General features: G+C 49.8%; 2 protein-coding genes and 1 non-coding gene across 7 annotated transcripts in view; 1 reads left to right on the forward strand and 2 right to left on the reverse strand.

The window, feature by feature from the left end:
- Position 1: 1 nt before the first annotated feature.
- On the reverse strand, positions 2-16,154 carry PRRC2A (proline rich coiled-coil 2A). Of its 2 annotated transcripts, none has more exons than XM_069563213.1 (31): positions 15,879-16,154; positions 13,920-14,094; positions 13,246-13,423; positions 12,776-12,875; positions 12,612-12,684; positions 12,128-12,271; positions 11,826-11,977; positions 11,565-11,644; positions 11,277-11,419; positions 10,755-10,845; positions 10,428-10,644; positions 9,536-10,010; positions 8,900-9,090; positions 8,384-8,681; positions 7,800-8,010; positions 5,733-7,601; positions 4,985-5,256; positions 4,681-4,811; positions 4,331-4,460; positions 4,144-4,229; positions 3,714-3,947; positions 3,433-3,573; positions 3,246-3,317; positions 2,959-3,126; positions 2,703-2,785; positions 2,336-2,546; positions 2,153-2,251; positions 1,793-2,005; positions 1,587-1,681; positions 1,389-1,479; positions 2-1,269 (listed from the first exon to the last, which is right to left on the reverse strand). In XM_069563213.1, exons 2-31 carry the CDS (start codon positions 14,029-14,031, stop codon positions 1,129-1,131), a joined length of 6,501 nt encoding a protein of 2,166 aa, XP_069419314.1. In that variant the 5' UTR covers positions 14,032-14,094; positions 15,879-16,154; the 3' UTR covers positions 2-1,128. The 2 variants fall into 2 exon arrangements, with proteins under 2 accessions (XP_069419314.1, XP_069419315.1); XM_069563214.1 differs by having other exon boundaries at positions 52-1,269; positions 1,389-1,504.
- Positions 13,607-13,737, reverse strand: LOC138426092 (small nucleolar RNA SNORA38). Its single transcript, XR_011251518.1, has one exon. It is a non-coding gene; the product is annotated as a small nucleolar RNA SNORA38 (small nucleolar RNA).
- A 271-nt stretch (positions 16,155-16,425) lies between the features above and the next one.
- Positions 16,426-23,631, forward strand: part of NCR3 (natural cytotoxicity triggering receptor 3) — a 32,965-nt gene continuing 25,759 nt past the window's right edge. The window contains exon 1 of one of the 4 annotated variants that reach the window (XM_069563266.1): positions 16,426-16,569. The gene's annotated coding sequence lies outside the window, so the exon portion shown is untranslated. Of the gene's footprint in view, positions 16,570-16,640; positions 16,683-17,022; positions 17,173-23,631 lie in introns of those variants that run through there. The other 3 variants (XM_069563267.1, XM_069563264.1, XM_069563269.1) reach the window with 3 other exon arrangements.

Here is a 23,631-nt window from a genome sequence, read left to right on the forward strand (position 1 = left end):
CTTTGTCTGTAAATTGTCTTCATTAAATAGTCTTAATGCTCTAATCTTCTATGAAGTTGGTTTTATAATTTCCAGCAACCAAGCTATACTAGACAGCTTTTAACATTTTACCATGAACAGATGAGCAATATCCTGTTTTAGAGTTGGCCATTTTCAAGGAGTACTTCCATGCAAAAACGGTGAAAGAAACCTGCTCAGGTGCACACTAGGATAGGGTTCTCAAAACAGTAAAAAACCACTTAATTGCCAAGTAGCTGCAGACCTATGTAAGTCTTGGCTTAACTAACAGGCAGTGGTACCAGGGTAACTCAGCCAAGTTTGATTATGGTGGAACTGGTCTACCCAGTTCAAGCAGCCCACTGTTCCTGTTTGATCAGTCTGACTATAAAGACACTTCTGGTTTGCAGACAGGACCAAAGTGACATGTGGCTATGGGCTGTCCACTATTTCTTTTTAGAAGCAGTTGTCATGCCCCTCCTTTAGCGAGCTTGGTGCTGGACAAACAAAACCTGGCAGAAACCTAGGGCCAAGTCATAACCTTTGCAGCGTCTGCCAAGACCTCTGGAATGCTGGCTCAGGGACGTGAAAGGCCTGATGACTCAGAATATCTTGCTAGAGAAGCCATGTAAAGACACTGGTTGACAATCTAATGGCCTTCTACCATCCAGATGTCCCACCATGGCCCCATACATGCAAGCAAAGCTCTATAGGACTGACCCAGCCGTCAGGTACAAACCAACCTCACTGGCACAAAAAAACAAAATCTAATTCCTGGCCCACGAAATTTCTAAGGTAACACCAAGCGCTTGTTTTGAGGTAGTTAGAAGTGGTCACCAAGGTAAAGTAACAAATATCTGCCTAACTGAAACCACTCTACAGATCACTTGGCATTGAATATACCATAAGAGACTGCAACCAACCAACCCATCCCCCCAAATCATTTGGGAATTTTTTTTTAATCCTTTTATTCTTTTTTAACAAACGGCCCCAGGGATAGGGGACGAGGGGAGGGGAGAGGAGGGGAAGCGAGGCACCAGCCCCACAACCCTTCCCCACCCACCCCTTTCCCCCTTATATATTTATAATCTATATACAAGCCCCGGGGGGTGGGGGGCAAAGGGAACTCCCTCAGCGGGGTGGGGGCAATCCAGGCTCCTTGTCCCCTCTGGACCCAGGCTCCTCTGCCCTTCGGGATGGCCCCTCTCGAGAAGGTGGCCCTGTCCGCTCCCAAGGCTTCGGCATCCAGCGCAGGGCATCTGGTGGGGAGGCCTGGGGGGCAGGCACATGTGGAAGAATTAAGTCAAACAGGGAGGTCAGGGATGGAAGAGCGGGAACTTAGGGGGAAACTCCTCAACTTGGACTTGTGCCTACAAGGGTTTCTCCTTCACCTGCTGGTAGAGGTCGATGCGCTGTGTGCGGAAGACTCCGCTATAGGTGGAAGGTGGGGCCTTGAGACGGGAATTGAGGCCAGAGAAAGACCTGGAGGAAAGGTATTTGAGGCAACCTTCAGACCCATCTATGGTCCCCAAAGAAAGTAAATCCTTGGGGATGGATGGGCAGTCTGCACCCCCATTCCCTTCTCTTGCCTTCCAGATGGGGGAGTCCGTGATGACCCAGGTCCCCCAAGGTTGCTATTCAGTTTTCGATAATCCTGGAACGGCTTCAGTTCTACTGGGTGCAACTGAAGGAAAAAAGACTCATGAGCATCCTGCCTCTCCACGTCTTCATCCTGATACTGAATCCTTACCCCTGAGTCTCAGGGTTCCCTAGCACTTCAGCTCCTGTACCTTACCTCTGCTCGCCCCAAGCTAGGGCCGAAGGGCCTGGCAGGTGAAGGCAGCACCCGAGTAGCAGGAGCAGGTGGGGGCCGCACAGCCAGGCTGGGCGGCTGCAGAGGAGGGCCCACAGGTAACAGAGAGAGGGGGGGTGGGGCAGGAGGCGGCGCCGGTGGCAGGGAGCCAAAGTTCACCACAGGCAGCTGTGAGTCCACCATGGGCAGAAGCATCTGTAATGAGAAACATGGGAACATGGGAGTGTGTGTTGGGGGCAGGGAGGAATGTCAGAAAACCAGCAAGAGTCCAAACAAGCAACAAAAAACGCTATAGAGTTGGAAGGCAAAATGCACAAAGGGGACTGGGAAGATAAAAGGTACCTGCTGGGCAGGGGCCCCTGAGGGGAGGAAGCCGCTTTGGCCACCAGGCTGCAGAGGAGCCGAATAAAAATCTGAGGGGGATGGCAGATCCTGTCGCACCTGTTGGGGAACAGGGAGGACAATGTCAACTCCCCCCAAGCACCCTACTCCTACCCCTAAGCCCAGCATCCACCCGCCTCTCACCTGAAGCAAGGGTGGGTCTGGCAGAGGGCTAGGGCAGAAGGCTGGAGAGTAGAGGAAGGAAGGTGGAGGGTAGAGAACCCCTCCAGCCGGCAGCTTCCCCAGCTCTGTTGCTTGCAGTGCAGAGAAATCCAGAAACTGGCCCTTGACAGCTATCCCCGAGAGCAGTGCCGAGGGTGGGGCTGGGCCCGTGGGGAGGTACAGGGGCTGTGATCTGGAAGGAAATTGGGTCAAGGCGGAGAAGTATCAGGAACCAGTCAACTCCTTTAGTCTGAAATGGAAGTCCACCACCCTCCAGGTACCCTAGAAGTGTCTTCCCCTTCTCTCTTTCCCTGAACACAGTTCCATGACCTTCTGAAATAAGTCTTACCTGTAAGGGTGCAGTGAGGGTGTCCCAGGACGGAAGCCTCCACTGTTGGGATGTAACTGAGAGTCTATGGCTCCTCCTGAGACCTGCAGGAAAGCAAGAACGGAACAGCTCCAGTTTTCCTGGTCAAGAAAAACTCACCCACCCCACCCACTACAGCAAAAGCAGGAAGAAAAATTTTAAAAACTGCAAATGGGACAGGCTTGATTTTAGGGGACAGCAAACAGAGAGGGGTCCTTGAATAGGAGGCAGGACCCACCTGAGAACTGGGAGGCCCAGGGCTGCCATAGAAGATCTCCGGGTACAAGCGCTGGCCTGAGGAGCTGGTCTCAGGGCCACAGTGCCCAGAAGCCAGGTTCTTGGATTGTGGCTCAGCTGAGGCAGAAGCACTGGGGAGCAGCTCCCAGTCTCGGGCCATGGGAATGGCCTGGGAAGGAGAAGTCTTGTCAAGAGGGCCATCTGTGCAACCTGGATGCCCAGGTCACTCCCAGACACTCTCCTCCAGGTGTCCAAAGCCTGTCATCAAAACCTCACTCTCCCACTTACCTCAGTAACTGATGCTGTTAGCTCCTTCTCTGCTTTTAAACTGTCTCCCACCACCAGGCACAAGTCTGAGTCCTGTGATCACGAGGCAGGGGAGATGGTCCATGATTCAGACACGTGTCCTCCCCCACTTCCAGTCCTTCCCCTCTCTCCACCCAAGCCAAGACACCCCGATCCAGTCCACACAGACCTTATCACTGGTACCAAACTGGACTGGAGGACCAGGTCGATGGGACGGCCGGAGGGAACCAGGCTCTGGACCTCGGTCTGTACGCTGCAATCGTTCTGTGCCAATGGGCCCAGGGGGCAGAGGCTGCTCCCGGGGCAGCTCCTGAGTGGGGCAACACAGTGAAGTAGGGGTCGGGGGAGGAAAAGGAAGCTCAAATCAGCACACACAGGCAGAGGAAAGGGGAGACAAAAGCAAGGCCAAAGTCCCAGAAACATTCGTCTTATCCTTTCTTGGTCATTTACCTTTCTGTCCCCATCATGGGGGGCAGGTGGCCGTCTCCTAGGAGGTTCAGAGGGTTCAGAGCCAGGTGGACCCTCACCAGCAACAGCATTCAGGGGTGAGGGGCCTCCAGGTCGCTTGGGGGGCCCCTCTGCTGCCCCCTTGAGTCCTCCATCAGGGGAACTTCGCTGGCTGCAGGGACCTGATGACACCTGAGAATCCCCACTCAGGTCCACCCCACTGTCAGACTGACTCATCTGAGAGGAGTGGAGAAGGAGTTAAGTCAGAGCAGGAAGCACCCCAATACCTGAATGAGGTACACACATAGACAAACTATAGAAAGGAGACGACTATGTGATGGAACAGCCCCACGCTCATCCCAGGACAGTTGGGCAAGTAGGGCCGGTACTCAACAACATCCCAGCTCAGACACTCCCTCCCTCTCTCACTCACCTCTGTGCCAGCCACATCCTCAAAAGGACTCAGGGGTTCCATCCAAGGCTCCATGGAGCCAGGCTGGTAACTCTTTCGGCTAGTGGCTGGGAAAAGCACCAACATACAGAAGTGAGAGAAGACAGTTCTACGGCCCACCTTGTTCTTAAGTCCTCTAACACAGTCCTTCCTTTTCAGCTGAACTCACCAGTATGTAAACGATTCCAGATGTGAGGGGTCAGGGCCTCTGTTCCTGCATCTCTGGACTCCCCCTGAGGGCCTGAGCCCTCGGGTTTGGGGCCCAAAAATCCAGAGCTATGAGGAGGTGGCAGTGATTCCTAAAAATGAGAGTCCAGAAACAAGACTGGGCAATGCAAGCAAGTAGGACAGAGAACCACACGTGTGGGGCAAAACAGGAGATACGAGAAATAAGCAGTGATCAACACTGAGAACTTGGGGTGAAAACACAATAGCAGAAATAGGAAAAAGAGTGGAGAAAACATCAAGTTAGAGCTCTCAAAAGTGAGAGCAGTGAAATACTCCAACCCAGCCCCTTACCTCCTGCAGCAGCTCCGGTTTTCTAGGTGGCCGCTCTCGCCGTTTAGGGGGGAAGGGATTAACTCCAGCAGAGTCCCGGGACGTCCCGCCCATCCCCCTCACCATCGGCCCTGGCTCCTCAAAATGGGGGTCTGGGGAGAAGGGGAAATTCATCAGCGTCTGCCTTGACTATCACCAAACAGAGCTTTGCCCTCTGTACTCCACCTCCCAGTCCTACACCCTCAGTAGACACCCAGCACCATCACTCCTGGGCCACACACTTCCTCCTTCAACACCCTGGGAACCCTTAGCCCCTCCAGCTTACCTGAACTGACGTCGTCATTGTTGGCCCTCTGAGGGTCATAACGGGCGGGGGGCCGAGGAGAGGGGCCTTGAGGGGCTTGGGGAGGCCCAGGCTTCGGCCTTGGGTGCCCCACTGGCGCAGCTGCACTTCCCTGGCGGCTGCTGAGCTGAGCCAGAGCCTGCTGGATGCCAGCAGGGTTGCTGTGGATAACTTGGTCCAAGCGGAAGACCGCAGAACTGCTGGGGGGAGGGGGAGGCAGAGGGAGCCCTGGGGGACGTTCCTCTGGGGGACGGCTGAAGAGAACAAAGAATCAGCTCCAGTATTTACAAAACTGTTACCATTTTCCCTACAACTCTCTTCAACCTGTTCTCTGTGCTAAAATCCAGGTGTTTCTGGAGAACTTTTTTTCTGGCCGCACCACCCAACTCCTGGGATCTTGGTTCCCTAACCAGGGATCAAAGCTAAGCCCGGACAATGAAGGCGCAGAGTCCTAACCTTGGGACTGCCAGGGAATCCTTGTTTTCCCATACTTCTAAGGAAATTTTACTCGTACAGGTGCACAAAGGAAAACAAGGAATACGGGTGTTTCCGATGCTGTCCACTGCTTTCCAGCCACGTCACCTAAACACAGATCCCTGGTGCCCTAACAGCTCACTCCATGTACTGACCTCCATTCCACTGCATCCAACCCGGCTTCTCTAACAGGTTTTCTCCTCTCCCCCAACCCAACAACTCAAAGGAATAAACTTAACCACCTGCCCGTACCCACCTTCGGTTCTTGGGAGAGGGCCAGCTCCTCTTGTCCCCTCGCCCTGGGCCGGCCCTCCCTCCAGGACCCCCGCCACCTCCTCCACTGCTGCCACCACCACCACCAGACTTGTTGCTTGGGCCTGGGCGCCGGTTCTGCCTCTCCATGCCAGGTCGCTGACTCGAAAAGCTCCGCTTGCTCAAATCCTTAGCTCTCTGGCTCAGATCTCCACGGGACATGGTTGAGATGCCTGGCCCAGCACCACCTCCACTCCCTCCATGAGTTCCCACAGCTTTGGGGGTCAGCAGTGCTGGTGGCGGAGCCTCCTTGTCCCCCCGCCGCTCGCTGGCAAAGTCGCTGCTCTCAGAGGCTGTCTCCCACTCCTCGTTGGCTTGGTCCGAGTTCTGGTTTGACAGATCAGGAGACTTGGCCGCTGCCCGGCGAGGTGGTGGGGGCACCGCTACTGTCGTGAGGGCCTCCTCTGACCCGGGTGTAGAGGCTGGAAGAGCTAGGGAGGGCTTGCCCTCAGCTCCCCTGGCAGCGTTCTCTCGTTCCTGTTTCAGTCTTCGGAAACGAGGTGGTTTGTCCTGCTGCTGAGCCCTCCCATGTCGTCTCCTTCTGGGCCGCTCCCCGTCTTCCACACCCATGCCTCCATTGTTGCCTCCACTGCTGCCTCCTCGGGCCATAGGGCACAGAGGCCCCGGGGTCAGCTTCTCTTTCAAAGGCTCCTTACTTGGTGGCATAGGACCTGTTGGAGGCTTCTTTGGAGCCAGGGACTTGGTTGGGGGGCTCCAGCCGGGGCAAATGGGGGGAGGGGGCCGCCCACCCCCTCGACCCCGACGGGATGGCACTCCTCTGGGAGTAAAGACTCGCCCACCTCGGGCAGTAGAAAAGCGGGCTGGGGCTGGTGAAGGGGGTGCTCCTGATGATGGGGGAACAAGAGGGACCTGCGTAGGTACTCCTTCCTTGGGAGTGGGGGCCTCCTTGTCCGAGGGGGCCAGGTCACTCTCGTGGGTCTCGCTGCCTGTCTCTGAGCCCCGCTGCCGGCGCCGCTTGGGGATTTCTTCATACTCCGAGCCCTCACTCCGTGTCTCACTGGCAGTGCGACCTCGGGGAGGAGGATGGTTTGGTCCCCCTGTCCCACCTCCACGTCCATCATCTCCTCGAAACTCTCGGTAACTGCGGAACTCTCGGCTTCGGGCTCCCCGCCCCCGTCCCCCATAGGTCCCCCGAAAACCCCTCCCTCTGGCAAAATACTCCCCTCGGCCCCGACCCCGGCAAGAGGTAGGACCCACTCTTTCATAGGAATAGTCCCTCCTAAGCCTTGGGGCAGGGGAAAGATTCCCACTGGGTGGGGTCTCCTTGGGGCCAGCTATCTTCCCCTTCACTGTCTTCAATGGGTCTGGCTTTGGAGCCTTGGGGGTTTCATCCCCCTGTTCGAGGGGCTTGGGGTTGGGGGGCAGCTCTTCAACTTTCGCAGGCGGTTGGGGTTTCTTTATCGGCCCGGCCCGGCGGGGAGGGGCCCCTGACTCCTCTGGAGGGATCCCACGACGACTGCTGCCTGGGCGTGGGCCCCAGCGGGTCTCCGTGCGGCTCTCTCTGCGAGGTGGCGGGGGGCCTTGGCCTCCAATTCCTCGGGAAGGTTTTCGACCAGTTTCTGGCCCTGTCAGCTGTGGAGCCTCCTCCTTGGGGGTTTCCTTCTTGGGTGGTGGAGCTTGCATCTTGGCTGCCTCCTCATTGCCTGGGGGCCAGGGGAGTGGACGGGGCCCTGGGGGAGCTGGCTCCTCCAGAGGAAAGCGAGAGATTGGGGGCCCAGGGGCTCCATTCTCAGGAAAGCCTGGATAACTGGCCAGATAGGGTGGTGGAGGAGGTACTGGAGGGGTCTCGCTCCTGAAGAGGGAGACAGAAAAAATGGAAGTAAGTATCTCAAGAGAAGAAAAACGAACTAGGTGGGGAAACAGAACACTTTATTATTATGACCCAAACACTCCTTTCATGTTTATTCCTATCGCTTCACTAATAATCCAAAGTACCTATTCTTCTAGATACGTTTGCTAGAAACCCTTCCGTTTCTCTACTCACACTCACCTCATCCCCTTCTCATCCTCATCAGCAGCCTGGCGCAGTGGTGAAGTAAGTGGGCGGGGGTCAGCAGGTGTGGTGGTGAAGACATCTCCTACCCAAGCCAACTTTGGATCCACTGGTGGGGTGCCCCGATCCCGTAAGAGGGGGGGTGCGTGGCGCTCAAATGGCTCTGAACTTGAGCCCCCACTGTCTGAACGCTCCCGGGGAACTAGGCCTGAGAAAACCAAACAGTATGAGAAAAAGTATCGTTTTTATGTTACAGGCCCTCCAGCCCCCAAAGCACCTCCCCAGTTCAATCCCCCACATCAGTCCGGTCAATGTCAGTGCCTCCATCTCCTGGGAGACAGTGCCTGCTCTCCTAAAACATGGTGAACCACTCAGCTTCCCTGCAGATCAATCTATCAGTCCCTCCACCCAGGGGAATCTTGGTGTAGGGGCATCCCTACTTTACTCCTGCAACACAGTTATCTCGGGAGTGCTAAGCTCACCTCTTGATTGGTTGCCCTTCATCCCCATAGCAAGATGAGGATACCTACTTCCCAAGACTAAGGGGTCCCCGACACCCCACCTTGTCTATGGTGCCTTACCAGAGGGATGTACACCAGGAGGGTAGAAGTCCAGAGGGGGCCGGCCTTGGAGGAGCCGAGGGTCCACATAAGGAGGAATCATCATCCAGCGGGGATCAAAGTTCATAGGGGGCATGGGCGGGGGCCGGCCCAGAGCACCTGGGTATAGGGCCTTGGGGGGCGGGGGCGGAGCCTGTGGAGCTGGCACAGCCCCCATGGTCACAGGCTGCGGTGGTGACGGGGGCACTGGGGTAGGCTGGGCAGAGCCCTGCTGATGCTGCTGCCACTGCTGCTGCTGTTGCTGCTTCAAAAGCTGCTCCTGGGGAAGGACAAAAGGGAGTGAGATGCATCAAGGACCAACCAGAACGCAGGACTAGCAAAAACAAAACCCACACTGATGCGACACTAGGACCAGACAGAAACTAGGGTGACTCAACGGAGACAACTGGTAGAGGGACCCAGGAAGTAACTTATGGGTAGGCTAAATACTGAAACCAAGCAGAGAAGCAGCCCTTAAGAGAAGTAATTTAGTTTCACCTGCTGCTGCCGCTGGAAACGAGGAGGCAATGATTTCTGATATTTGGGATAGCCCAAGCCTTGGCTGGGGGGCTGCCGGGTGGGACCAACTCCATCACCCTTGGGTTCCACCTTTGGGGCTGGGGGTGTGGCAGGGGAAGGAACCTCTTCTGGTGGTTCAGGACCCTCTTTTGAGGGTACTTGAGGTTCCACTGCATTGAAAAAAAAATAATCAGAGCGATCTAGTCCACCAACAGATATTCCATGAACACCCCATAATTTCAGCACTCACTTCTAGCAGCCCCTCTAACAATAAGATCATCCCATTTAAAATCCATGAAAACACTTCAAGGTCTCTCAAAAGCCAACGGTGGTGGCATTAATTTCCCATGAAATCATCAAAAGTAACACTTCCTTCACCCTTGCTCCACTCTAGGCCTATAGAGAAGTGGTTTTAGGTTACTACTTATTCAGGAACTCAGGTAAGAAAACCTTTCCCCCTCAGATGTCCACAGAAGCAAAAAGATCCATTTCACCCATACCAGTGACAGTCCAATGAACCGAAACTGCCTTTTATTTCCTTTACTCACATCCTTACCACCTGCACCCTCAACCCCAAGCAGACAGAAGGTCTACCCATCACCATCTCCATCATACCTGCACTGGCTTCGAAGCTACCACTGCTGGGGCTACTGGTGCTGCCCCCACCACCCACTGTGGTGGGAGCCGGAGCCACACCTGGAGTAGGGGTGGACTGGGCAGGAGAGGACTGTGCCGGCTCTTCTGGTTCTTTTTCAGGTGTCGGAACTGGGGCCGGCGGAGGAGCTGGAGGCGTGGGGAGTTCTTTGGGGACTGCAGGTGGTGGAGCGGGAGCAGGAGGGGGAGCAGGTGGTGCAGCAGGCTCTGCTTTGAGCCGCTTGTCAGGTGCCCCAAACTTCTCATCAAGTCGCTTGAGCTTCTCGGCACAGGCTGCCCTGCGCTCCTCCTGCATGCGCCGCTCCTCCTCCTCTCGCCGGCGCCGAGCCCGCTCCACAGCCAGGGAGATTTCAGACGAAGACTGCTTTCGCCGCTGCCGCCAAGCCTCATCCTCATCTTCGGGTGCTGGGGGCTTGCAGGGAGGCCCCCCGCGATCCTGTCAGTGGGCAAACCCAGCAGGGCCAGAGGTGTCAGTTACTATGTTTCTTATGATCTCTTTCACAGACTAATCAACTGTCTCTAGCTGCGGGTACAAAGACCAGGCCTTGGGGTTGATGGCCTCTCATGGTAGGGACAAACTCATCATCATCATCTTTTTTTCTTCTTTTTCAAGACCCGAAGACCACAGGTGTCCTTGTTTTTCCTAACTAGCATTCCAATTTCTCTCTTCACCCTAACCCGCCTAACACCAACGATGTTCCAAACCTTTTCAGATATGCTCCACAGCTCTACACTTACTGCAGCCCATTTTTGGCCCTCCCTCCAGCTTCCTCTTATTACTGCTGCTTCAATCAGTCAGCTGAAACTAGTCTCCCCAAAATGACCCTCTCAACCCCTCATTGTAGACACTCACTGGGTAGTCCCCAGGGGGGCCCCAGTTCCCGGCGGGGCCTCGGTGGGGTGGGGGTGGGGGAGGCTTTGGGGCAGGAGGCCCCGGCTCTGTCTCTGGAGGCCGAGAGGTCTCTGCCCAGGCCGTCTTGGGAGGGGGCGGTTCGCTGCCGGGGGAGTTGCCCTTTTTGCCATCTCCTTCAGGGGGCCGTTCCTCACCAGCAGCTGACTGGGACTCCTTGCTGTGAGTAGACCAACAGTAGAATTAAAATCAGCTGCAACCCAGCTCCTTTAAGAGTCTATTACCGTGAGACAAACAGCCCCTCCACCCCCCAGAGAGCCCTAAACTCACTGGCCCTCAGCTCCCTCCTCATCGGAGTCTCGCCCGTCTTCCTCATCGCTGAACTTGAGCTTCTCAGTGTAGTCAACCTCCTCATGGGCCCCTAAGGGGAAAAGTGAAGCATGGTAACCCAAGCATTCTGCTCTCCCATCTCGAGTATCACTACACGATTGGATGCGCTATCAAGGCCACCTGCCCTCTTCTCGCTGGCATCCAGATCCACCACGACTGTCAATTTCACTCCTCTGACTCCTTCTCCACCAGGATGCGGCTTTCCTCCAGGTATCTGCCCTATCTCTCAATGTCTATTCCCATAATGATCCATTGTTTTCTCATCAGATTTTGCTTTTTAAAACTGAAACACTTGGGAATTCCCTGGCGGTCCAGTGCTTAGGAATCCACACTTTCATTGCCAAGTGCCTGCGTTCAATCCCTGGTCAGGGAACTAAGACCCCACAAGCTGTACAGTGCGGCCCAAACCAAACCAAAGCCCCAAAACAAAACTGAAATACTTGGTCCTTAACATCCACTCACCTGCCCAACCATCATCATTCTCCTGGTCCAACTGGTCAAACTCTTTGAGATTATCTTCTTTAAGAATGGAAGGCCGACCCACAGGCTCTACAAGACGCATTGGCGGCCCTGACCCTCGGGGGCCTGCCACACGGGGGAAACGGCTGTGTATGAATAGGGAAAGGAGAGAAAAAGATAAAAGAAGGCTGGATTGTATAATCGCAGACCGAGCCTCCTGGCTAGAGAACCATCTCCTCCTCAGCAGGCTTCCCCTGTCCCCAGGCACAAATCCAGACCTAGATTACTCACCTGGGCCCATCAGGGGTGGGGTATCTGTAAGGCCCCTGGGGTCCATAGGGCGGAGGGAACGGGAGATATGGGGGATACATCTGCAAGAGCCCAACAGTAGCCGCTTAGAGGAGCAGCCCAACAGCCTACCACAGCCCTAAGCCTCTCATCCTCCCACCCTCCCAAACCTCTGCTATCCAGCTGTCCCTGCCAAAGACTAAGTTGTAACTCCTAACTCTAGCTTCCAGCACAATTAATCCAAAACAAGATATCCAAACTTACGAAGGGCGGCATCATTCCGCGGTAGGGAGGGAACTGGGGTGGGCCCGAAGGCTGCAGTCCACCCCGGGGATCATGGCCGTGATGAAGTTTGGAGTCCGGGCCCTCCAGCTCATCAGGGCCACGCCCACCTCCGTCCCTCCAAGTTGTAGAATCTGTATTTTGGAAAAGACAGAGTGAACATAGCTGAAACCAACGGGGAGAAAAATGAATAAGCCAGCACTTCGCTCTGAAATGGAATAAGGTGATGTCCTGGTCAAAAGGTGGGTTCCTAATCCATTCACTCACTAATAGTGGCCACTCACTTTGAGGGCGGAGGCTTGGTCCGGGCCCAGACGACTGTTCGGCAGACTCCCTTTCCTTGGCAGCCTTGTCCTGGTCGCCAGCCGCCTGCAGGGTCGGAAATTCCTCTCGAGAGAATCGTGACAGTAGGCTTGATGCCCTTCCACCTGTTGGGGTTGAGGCACCAGAGTGAGACAAAAGTATCTTTACTGAGGATGCACTGTGAAAGTGGAAGGCTCTGACAGGTACCAGATCCAGTTCTGCCTCCAAACTTACCCCCTATGTATTAAGTGTTCATTCCTTAAGAAACAAAATCAGTTTGGGGATACCCACCTCTCACTTTCATATAAATCTGCGACAAACCTTGCTCACATGTTTCCCAAGAAACCAAATAAATGTGATCTAAAATTTTGCAAAGAGTATGAGGACACTTTGCTCAAGGTATAGTGCAGGACTCCTGCCTACTATGGTGCCCAAAGAGACCTCCTCAAACAGCCTTGCACTCACCATCTCCATGTGCTCCATGGGTGACGCTGGCTTGTGCCCAGGACTTTACCCCGCTTGGAACCGAAGGAGTGTTCTGGGGAAGCAGAGAGATAATGGTGACATGAGGAGGAGCTACAAGCCATTCTTGCCCCTGCTCCCTAAAAAACATCCAGTTTTTCAGATACCTCGGGGGCTGCTGGCGGTCGTTTCGATTGGTTGGAGGCAGGCGTCTGTGAAGCCGGCAGTGGCTGCGATTCCGGCTGCTGAGCGGTTGAGGCATCGGAACTGAGGGGATGGTAAGATGGGAAGGTTATTCAGAGTCTGAGACGGTACCAGCTCCTCTGCTTCTCCAACTGGTGGGGGACATGAACCGAACCCAGGCCTTCTCACTACTTTTTACAAGTTTTAAGACAAAATACCACAAGCGCATCAAGCTTGCATAGACCGTCATCTGTTCTTCAAGCTTTCCTTTCGCCTGACAAAAAGCTAAAGGTACCATTCCTTAGTCATTTAACAGGAGTCCTGCAATAGGCAGGAGAGGGTCTTTCTTCTTTGTCTCTGACTTTCATCTGGCCACGTTAGACCAAGCCCCAATTCATCCTCAAGTTCAAAGTTAAAATATTCCTAACTCTAGATCCCCTAGGTTTCCACCTACCTCTTGGGGTCGGACTGCTCCTGTTTGCTTGCCCATCCTGTTCCGTCTTTCGGCACTAGTGAGACATTGGGGTCATTGCCTTTGTTCTCGGCTTTCAGGCTTGGAAGGTTGGCCGGGGGTGGCATACGCCGAGCAATGGCAACTTTCCCAAGACTCTGTAGGCCATGTCGAGGGGCAACTGGAGAAAAGATGGAGAGAGAATGGAAAATGCCTCTAATGGGAAATCTGACAGCATCCTACCCGAGGCCCCGTTTACAGACATCCCCAACCTCTTCTCTTAGAAAGCTTCTCTCCCTTTGCCCTAGGCAATCTCTGAAATTCTATCAACAAGGAAGGCTGAAAGGCTTTACACTCAGTAATTCTTTGTGGGATGGTTGATCTTGAGCCTGCAAGGAGCAAGCTGGCCCTCGACTTCTCCAAGTCCACATTTCTTTGCCTCCAATTCTTACGTGTCCAAAGACAGGAAACCACAGACACGCCTTTGTAGGAGGATGCTTGTGTTCACCAAAAGCACAACGTCCCCTACGGGATCCAAGATAAAACTGGAAAGTCTCTAGTGTTCCTCTAACCTTCTGATATATGTATTACAGGTGTTCCCTTCAAAGAGCTCTGAAATACATAACCCATTCATACTCATCCTCCAATAATTAGGAACATCAGTGCAGGACCCTCACCAGCGGGTTTCTGGATCTCTAAGGACTTGCCCTTATATGTATCAAACAGGTTGAGCGAGGAATACTTCTTTCCATCCTTCCCCTTGGCAGTCGGCCCCGAGCGATCGGACATTGCGCTGGAAGCTCATTGAGTACGTTGGGTCCTGCAGGCGCCTCCCCCAAAACGTGCCGGAGCCTGTGACCAGACACCAAGTGTTTCACTCCCTGCTCCACCAAGGGCCTCCCAATAGAAGCCTAGATGCTCCCTTTTATTCTTACTGGGGCCCAGATATATGGCCCTCTTATGCCTCTTCCTCCAGCCTATTCAAACACCCCAGTTCCTTTAAGCAACCATCATATCTTCTTAGTTCCCCACAAAGCCCATATGCCATATTCCCTCTTTCCCCCAGACACCCCTTACCAAGGAATCCCAAATAAAAATCCAGTATCTTCCTAGTATAAACACTCTCCCCTTTGTGCCAGTCTATAAAGGGTAGCAACCTCATTATGCCCACAAGTAATAATCTCTCTCCATCAAGATCATTTCAGGTACCTACAATAAAAACAGCAAGTCCAAGCCCTAGAGCAAACCAGAGAGAGGCATACAGCTCCGTCATGTAAGGAAGAGAGGTTTAGCTCTCCCTCATTAGACACCAGCTTCCTAAGTTTGCCCTGGGTTCTAGTTCCTGCAGTCTCCCTCCCATCCGGGGAGGTTTTGCAGGAAGGTATGCAGGAGTTTAAGGATTTTATGAGCTTGCTCAGCCAGACTGGGGGTTGGTGCCAGAGAATTCCTCAGGGAACAACTGGGGCACTACATACTCCCAAGCTACAGAATCAAGTATTTTCAATATTCCATCTTTTCCTACACTTGCCCCCATCCCAGCTCCTGGAAAAAAGTTTGTCTCCAGATGGAATACTGGTGGGCTCTGGTTTACCCTACATACACGTGGGTAAAACAAAGCATTATGGATCCACGTCAATAACACCAAGTAACCATGGGGCCAAGGCTAGAATCAACTTCATTTTCCTACCCCCTACCCCATCAGCAGTCATTTCTTTCCCTGATTCTCCTTGCTCCCCAAGCCGACCATACTCTCCAACATCGGTTAGTGTTCCTGAGTGACCAGGCATTTGTTTGTAGATAACAGTGTAAAGGAAATAGGGAGTTGGTGAGATATCCAGACAAGACCGGGATAACTAAAATCAAGAACTTAAAGGAGATGGGGGTTGCTTTGGAGGTGTTTAAGGCCAGTCTTTGAAAATTTATGAAGGGAACGGGGATAGAATAATGAAAAAAACTAAATTAATAAGAGAATTATGAAAGCAGGTGGAAAATAATACACGTAAGCGGGAATGGCAGGAAAAGGATGCAGACCAAATGGAGCAATGTCAGGAGACTCAGGAGAAAGGAGGAGTTAGGATAAAAAGGTGATAAGGAAGATGAGATGAAAAGCAGAGAAGATATTGAGGAACGTAGAAAGCACAGATGCGGGATAAAAGCAGGGTTCCAGAGTGGGAGTGACTGGACGCGAAGTGGGGAGTCAAAAAAGGGGGACCTTAGCGCTGGGTGATGGGAGGGGTCCACTATGGAGGAAAGAAGACTCTTGGGAGAGTAGGACAGTCAGGCGCGGCCCACCCCAGAGCGGCATTAAGGAAGGGGACCCATAAATAGGGGTGATAGTCCAGGAGCGCAAGGCGGGTGGGGAGTTACGGCCCAGGAGCCGGGGGGAGGGCTCCCCATGAAGCCAGAAGGTGAGTGGGTACGGGGAGGTTATAGACTCAGAGATGGGCTAGAGATGCGGGTCCCAGGGTGGGAGTATCGGAGGGGGAGGGGCAGGCAGGGCCCGGCAGCAGGAGGACAAAATGGCGGCGGCTAATGGCAGCTTCTCCTCCCCCCGGCCCGCCGCCGCCGCCGCCGCCGCTGCCACCACCGCTCCCGCGCCGGAAAAGGGCGTTAGCATTCGGCTCGCCCAGACTCACCTGGCCGGGTGCGCGGGGGTCCGGGACCGGGGCCTAGGGGCCTCCCCGGGGTGGGATGGCGGTGGGGCGGGGGCGGATGGCGGCGGATGGCGCCGGGTTCGGCTCCTCCCGTCTCCCTCGCTCACTCCGCGGCTGGGCTCCGACTAACGGCCCATCCGGGCAACCGCCGCCCCCGGGAGCGCCCCCCCTCCCGCCTCCCTCCGCGACTAGACACGCCCCTTTATTTGCATAAAGGGCGGGGCGCTTTCTACCCTATCCCTCTTTACTTCCAGGGCTGTCCTTTTTTTAAAAAAAAAGCAGAGCGTGCGAAGCTGACATAAGTTATTTGCATAAGGAGGAGGGACTTATAGGCGCTAGGAAGCCGGTTGGCTGAAGAGGCAGGCTCCCGGCGTCGGCCGTTGAGACGTGTAGAGGGGGCGGGAATGCGGTGCCGGTCGGCCAGGCTGTTGGGACGCAGAATTTGCACGACGACTAGGGGGAGAAAGAGGAGGCGGAGCGTGCGTAGTGCGTTCGTGGAAAGATGGGAACGGACAGACGTAGAGACGCCAAGAGTGGAAGGAAACGATGCTAGGCTTATAGTACTATCCGCGAAGGAGAAGAGGTAGAAGACTGGGCGGAAGGGATTAGCTGCCGGAGGGCGGAGCTGACGTAACCAGGGAAGAGCTCCAACTCACGCTTATCTTCGCGAGAGGTGAAAGCATGAGGGGGCGGGGCCTTTATTTATTAAATCACGTCATGCAAATAAGGTAGATTGACAGGCCAATCCAAGAGTCCAGGGAATGCATCACGGAACATAGGCAGTCTGTGAGTAGTTCTACTTATTTGCATAATATTTGCATAATATATGCAAATCGTTTGGACAAAGATAGGGTACAAATAACCTATTCCTCAAAATATTGGCAACTAATGACTAAGGCATTTAACTTTATAATCTATAATTTTCATGAGTATATTTATATATCTGATATTGACAGTTTCCGTTTACTTCATAACGGGTTTAATTCTGCGGAATGCAGTACCATTCCCCTCCTTTGTCTCCTATTACGTGTGTGTGTGTGTGTGTGTGTGTGTGTGTGTGGTCGCTCAGTCGTCTGTGTGTGTGTGTAGTCGCTCCGTGTGTGTGTGTGTGTGTGTGTGTGTGTGTGTAGTCGCTCAGTCGTGTCTGACTCTTTGGGACCGCATGGACTGGGACTACATGGACTGTAGCCTTCCAGGCTCCTCTGTCCGGTGGAATTTTCCAGGCGATCTTGAACTGGGTTGCCATTTCCTACTCCAGGTGATCTTCCCAATCCAGGTATCGAACCCATGTCTCTTGCATCTCCCACACTGGCAGAGAGCCACCTGGGAAGCTCTGTTACGTGTGTGTGTGTGTGTGTGTGTGTGTGTGAGAGAGAGAGAGAAAGAGAGCTTTCGCCCGCGTGCTGAGTCCTCCGACTCTGCAAACCCATGGATTTATTCTGCTCTAATCATACCCCCTACTTGTTCAGCAAATCATTCAACAGCTATTTTTTACCCATTTAGTATATATTAAAAAAATAGGGGTTTCCCTGGTAAAGAATCTGCGTGCAACGCAGGAAACCCAGGTTGGATCGCTGGGTGGGGAAGATCTCCTGGAGAAGGAAATGGCAACCACTCCATTTCTTCAGTATTCTTGCCTGGAGAATTACATGGACAGAGGATTCTGGCAGGCTACAGTCCATGGGGTTACAAAAGTCGGACACGGCTGAGCGATTAACACACACACGTAAAATAGATTTTTATCAAAGCGGTTTTAAGTTTACAGAATAATTGAGCAGAAAGTACAGAGAATGCTAGTATATTCCTTCCCCTACCTCAGTTTTCCCTATTATTAACATTGTGCATTAGTGTGGCACGTTTGTTACAATTGATGCACCAACGGTGATACATTATTTTTTCTTCCAGTTTTACTGAGACAGAATTGACACACAGTACTACATAAATTTAAGGTGTATTCGCTCAGTCCTGTCCGACTCTTAGCGACCCCAGGGACTGCAGCCCACCAAGGCTCCTCTGTCCATAGGATTTTCCAGGCAAGAGTACTGGAGTGGGGTGCCATTGCCTTCTGCAACTACGTAAATTTAAGGTGTATAGCATAATGATTGGACTTACAAACATCATGAAGTGATTACCATATTTAGTGAACATCCATCATCTCATACAGTTACAAGCTTAAACAGAAAAAAATGTATTTTTTTCCTTGTGATGAGAACTCTGACAATTTACTCTTAACAACTTTCATCAGTTTCAATTGTATTTATCATGCTGTATATTACATGTCTAGTATTTACTTATAACTGGAAATTGATATTTCTTGACTGCCTTCATTCATTTCCCTCTCTCTCCACCACAAGTCTGATTTCTTTCTCTATGAGTTTGTTTGTTTTTGAAGTATAGTTAGCCTACAATACTATGTTAGTTCTTGGTATACAACACTGTGATTAAATATCAATATTTCAAAATGATCATCATAAGTCTAGTTATCATCTGTCACCATGAATAATTATTGACTATATTCCCTACAACTGTACATTTCATATCTAGGACTCAGTTATTTTGTAACCGGAAGTTTCTGTTGCTTAATCCATACCTATTTCTCTCCTTACCCTTCCCCCAACTACCTGTTTGTTCTCTGTATCTGTGTCTATTTCTGCTTTGTTACATTTGTTTTATAGATTATACATAAGTGAAATCATACAATATTTGTCTTCTTTGTCTGACTTAGCATGATACTCTTTAGGTCCACCATGTTGACACAAATGGCAAGGTTGCTTTCTTTTTCCTGGCTGAGTAATATTCCACCACACTGACACACATACACACATACACACACACCATCTTCTTTATCCATTCACCTATCGGTGGGCACTTAGGTTGCTTCCATATCTTGGCTATTATAAATAATGCTTCAGTGAACATGGGGTAAATATATCTTTTGAATTAATGTCTTCATTTCCATCAGATAAAGACACAGGACTAGAATTACTCTATTGTATTGTAGTTCTATTTTTGAAGAATCTCTGTGTTGTTCTCCATGTCTAGTCAGGTCCTCTGCCCATTTTTTAATCTTGTTCTTTCTCAGTGTTGTGACTTTTCATTTTGTGTGTGTTTGTGTTTCTACACAAATGTTCAGATTATTTGTTCTAGTTCTTTGAAAAATGCCATTGGTATTTTGACAGGGATTGCATTGAATCTGCAGATTGCCTTGAGTAGCATGATCATTTTAACAATTTTAATTCTTCCAATCCCTGAGCATGGTGCCTTCCCATTTGTTTGTGTTGTCTTCAGTTTCTCTCATCAGTGTCCTACAGATTTCTGAGTACAGGTGTTTTGCCTCCTTAGTTTGATTTGTCCCCAGGTATTTTATTCTTTTTGATGTAATTATAAATGGTACTGTTTTCTTACTTTTTCTTTCTGATAGTTCATTGGTAGTATATAGAAATGCAACAGATATCTGTGTATTAATTTTATATCCTGCAATTTTACCAGATTCATTGGTAAAGTTGCAAATTTTTAAACTTACCAAATTCATTTAGAATTTTCTATGTGTATCATTTTCAAACTGACAGTTTTACTTCTTCCTTTCTAATTTGAAATTTTAATTTCTTTTTCTTGTCTGACTTCCTATAGCTGGGACTTCCAATATTATGTTGAATAAAAGTGGTGAGATCTTAAAGGAAATGTTTCAGCTTCTCACCGTTGAGTATGATGTTAGCTGTGGGATTGCCATATATGGCCTTTATTATGTTGAGGTGTATCCCCTCTCTGCCCACTTTCCAGAGAGTTTTAATCATAAATGAATGTTAAATTTGTCACAAGCTTTTTCCTATATCTACTGAGATGACCATATGATTTTTCCTCCTCAGTTTGTTAATGTGGTGTATCGAATTGATTGATTTGTGGACATTGAACCATCCATGCATCCTTGGGATAAATCCCACTTGATCAGGGTGTACATGTGCAATGTATTGTTGAATTCCATTTGCTGATTTTTTTTGAATCTCTGTTCATCAGTGATATTGGCCTATAATTTTTATATTTTCATGATATCTTTATCTGGTTTTGATATCAGGGTGATACCGGCCTCATTGAGTGAGTTCAGAGGTGTTTCTTCCTCTTCAGTTTTTGGGAATAGTTTGAGAAAGATGGATGTTAAATCTTCTTTAAATGTTTGGTAGAATTCATCTTTGGTAGAAACATTCTGGTTCTGAACTTTTGCTTGTTGGAAGGTGTTTTTTTTTTTAAATTACTGAGTCAATTTCAGTAACTGGTCTATTCATATTTTCTGTTTCTTCCTGATTCACTCTTAGGAGATTGAACATTTCTAGGAATTTGTCCATTTCTTCTAGGTTGTCCATTTTGTCGGCATATAACTTTTTGTAGCAATTTCTTATGATCCTTAGTAGGTCAGCTGGTAAAGAAATCCTCCTGCAATGCATGAGACCCCAGTTTGATTCCTGGGTCGGGAAGATCTGCTGAAGAAGGGATAGGCTACCCACTCCAGTATTCTTGGGCTTCCCTGGTGGCTCAGCTGGTAAAGAACCCTCCAGCAATGTGGGAGACCTGGGTTTGATCCCTGGGTTGGGATGATCCAGTGAAGAAGGAAACGGCTACCCACTGCAGTATTCTGGCCTGGAGAATTACATGGACTGTATAGTCCTTGGGGTCACAAAGAGTCGGACACAACTTAGCAGCTTTCATTTTCACTTACGATTCTTTCTATTTCTGTGGTGTCAGTTTGACTTCTTTTTCATTTCTGATTTTATTGATTTAGACTCTTTTTCTTGATGAGTCTGGCTACAGGTTTATTGATTTTATCTTTTCAAAGAATAACTCTTAGTTTCATTAGTATTTTTTTTCTTTATTTCATTTATTTCTGTTCTTATCTTTATTATTTCTTCTCTTCTACTAATTTTAGGTTTTGTTTGTTCTTCTTGCTCTAGTTCCTTTAGGTGTAAAGTTAGATTGTTTACTTGAGGTTTTTCCTGGTTCATGAAGTAGGTTTGTATCATTATAAACTTCCTTCTTAGAAATATTTTTGCTGCATCCCATGGAGTTTAGATCATTGTGTTTTCATTTTCATTTGCCTCCAGCTGTGTTTTAATTTCCTCTGATTTCTTCAGTGACCCATTAACAACAACTATGTTCTGAAGGCACCAGAGATATGCACAGAAAATTTTAGAAGTTGTTGTCCAGTCAGCTGCTCAGTCCTGTCCAGCTTTTTCGACTCCATGGACCGAAGCATGCTAGGCTCCTCTGTCTTTAACTCTCTCCCTGAGGTTACTCAAACTCATGTCCATTGAGTCACTGATGCCATCTAACCATCTCATCCTTTATCTTCCCCTTTTCTCCTGCCCTCAGTCTTTCCCAGCATCAGGGTCTTTTCCATTGAATCAGCTTTTTGCATCAGGTGGCCAAAGTATTGGAGCTTCAGCTTTAGCATCAGTCCTGCCAATAAGTATTCAGGGTTGATTTCCTTTAGGATTGACTGGTTTGATCTCCTTTCTGTCTAAGGGATGCTCAAGAGTTTTCTCCAGCACCACAATTCAAAAGCATCAGTTCTTCAGTGCTCAGTCTTCTTTATCATTCAACTTTCACATCTGTACATGACTACTGGAAGAACCATAGCTTTGTCTATACACTTTGTCAGCAAAGTGATGTCTCTGCTTTTTAATACGCTGTCCAGGTTTGTCATAGCTTTTCTTCCAAAGAGCAAGCGTCTTTTAATTTCATGACTGTAGTCATCAACCACAGTGATTTTGGAGCCTGAGAGAATAAAATCTGCCGCTATTTCCCCATCTATTTGCCATGAAGTGATGGGACCAGATGATGTGATCTTAGTTATTTTAATGTTGAATTTTAAGCCACCATTTTCACTGTCCTCTTTCACTTTCATCAAGAGGCTCTGTAGTTCCTCTTCTCTTTCTGCCATTAAAGTGGTATCATCTGCATATCTGAGATTGTTGATATTTCTCCCAGCAATTTTGATTCCACCTTGTGCTTCATCCAGCCTGGTATTTAGCATGAAGTACTCAGCATATAAGTTAAATAAGCAGGGTGACAATATACAGCCTTGATGTACTCCTTTCCCAGTTTTGAACCGGTCCATTGTTCCATGTCCAGTTCTAACTGTTACTTCTTGACCTGCATACAGGCTTTTCAGAAGGCAGGTAAGGTGGTCTGGTATTCCCATCTCTTAAAGAATTTTCCATAGTTTGGTGTGATCCACATAGTAAAAGGCTTTTGTGTAGTCAGTGAAACAGATGTTTTTCTGGAATTCTCTTGCTTTTTCTATGATCCAGTGGATGTTGGCATTTTGATCTCTGGTTACTCTGCCTTTTCTGAATCTAGCTTGTACACCTGGAAGTTCTCAGTTCACATACTGTTGAAGCCTAGCTTGAAGGAATTTTGAGCATTACCTTGAAAGTGAAAGTGAAGTCACTCAGTCGTGTCCGACTCTTTGCGACCCGTAGACTGACCGACCGTAGCCTACCAGGCTCCTCTGTCCATGGGATTTTCCAGGCAATATTATTGGAGTGGATTGCCATTTACCTTGCTAGCATGTAAAATGAGTACAATTGTATGGTAGTTTGAACATTCTAGCCTTGACTTTCTTTGGGATTGGAATGAAAACTGACCTTTTCCAGTCTTGTGGCCATTGCTGAGTTTTCCAAATTTGCTTGCATATTGAGTGTGGCATTTTAACAACATTTTCTTTTAGGATTTAAAATAGCTCAGCTGGAATTCCATCATCTCCACTAGCTTTGCTCATAATAATGCTTCCTGAGGCCCACTTGACTTCACATTCTAGGATGTCTGGTTCTAGGTGAGTGACCACTCTGTTATGGTTATCTAGGTTATTAAGACCTTTTTTGTATAGTTCTTCTGTGTCTTCTTACCACCTCTTCTTAATAGCTTCAGCTTCTGTTAGGTCCTTGCTGTTTCTGTCCTTTAGTGTGCCCATCTTTGCATGAAATGTTCCCTGGGTATCTCCAGTTTTCTTGAAGAGATCTCTAGTCTTTCCCATTCTACTGTTTTCCTCTATTTCTTTGCATTGTTCACTTAAGAAGGCATTCTTATCTCTCCTTGCTGTTCTCTGGAACTCTGAATTCAGTTGGGTGTATCTTTCCCTTTCTGCTTTGCCTTTTGCTTCTCTTCCTTTCTCAGCTATTGTAAGGCCTTCTCGGACAATCATCATGCCTTCTTGCATTTCTTTTTCTTTAGAATGGTTTTGGTCGCTGCCTCCTGTACAGTGTCATGAACCTCTGTCCATAGTTCTTCAGGCTCTCTGTCTACCAGATCTAATCCCTTGAATCTATTCATCACCTCCACTGTATAATCATAAGGGATTTCATTTAGGTCATACTGAGCAGTCTAGTATTTTTCCCTGCTTCCTTCAATTTAAGCTTGAATTTTGCAATAAGGAGCTCATGATCTGAGCCATAGTCAGCTCCGTATCTTGTTTTTGCTGACTGTATAGAGCTTCTCCATCTTAGGTTGCAAAGAATATAATCAATCTGATTTTGGTATTGACCATCTGGTAATATCCACGTGTAGAGTCATCTCTTGGGTTGTTGGCAAAGGGTGTTTTCTATGACCAGTGTGTTCTCTTGACAGAGCTCTGTTAGCCTTTTCCTTGCTTCATTTTGTACTCCAAGCTCAAACTTGCCTGTTATTCTGGGTATTCTGTTATTCTGACTTCCTACTTTTGCATTCCAGTTCCCTATGATGAAAA

Source organism: Ovis canadensis, chromosome 20 (assembly GCF_042477335.2).
Source record: "Ovis canadensis isolate MfBH-ARS-UI-01 breed Bighorn chromosome 20, ARS-UI_OviCan_v2, whole genome shotgun sequence".
Classification (NCBI taxonomy): domain Eukaryota; kingdom Metazoa; phylum Chordata; class Mammalia; order Artiodactyla; family Bovidae; genus Ovis; species Ovis canadensis.

Bases quoted from the DNA above. Each gene is read 5' to 3' on its own strand.
- PRRC2A (XM_069563213.1), bottom strand. From the start codon at position 14,031: ATGTCCGATCGCTCGGGGCCGACTGCCAAGGGGAAGGATGGAAAGAAG. The intron at 10,645-10,754 runs GTGAGTTTAGGG...GTCTACTCACAG, and splicing joins GAGGAGGGAGCTGAGGGCCA to CAAGGAGTCCCAGTCAGCTG. The intron at 10,011-10,427 runs GTGAGTGTCTAC...GCCCACTGACAG, and splicing joins GCCCCCCTGGGGACTACCCA to GATCGCGGGGGGCCTCCCTG.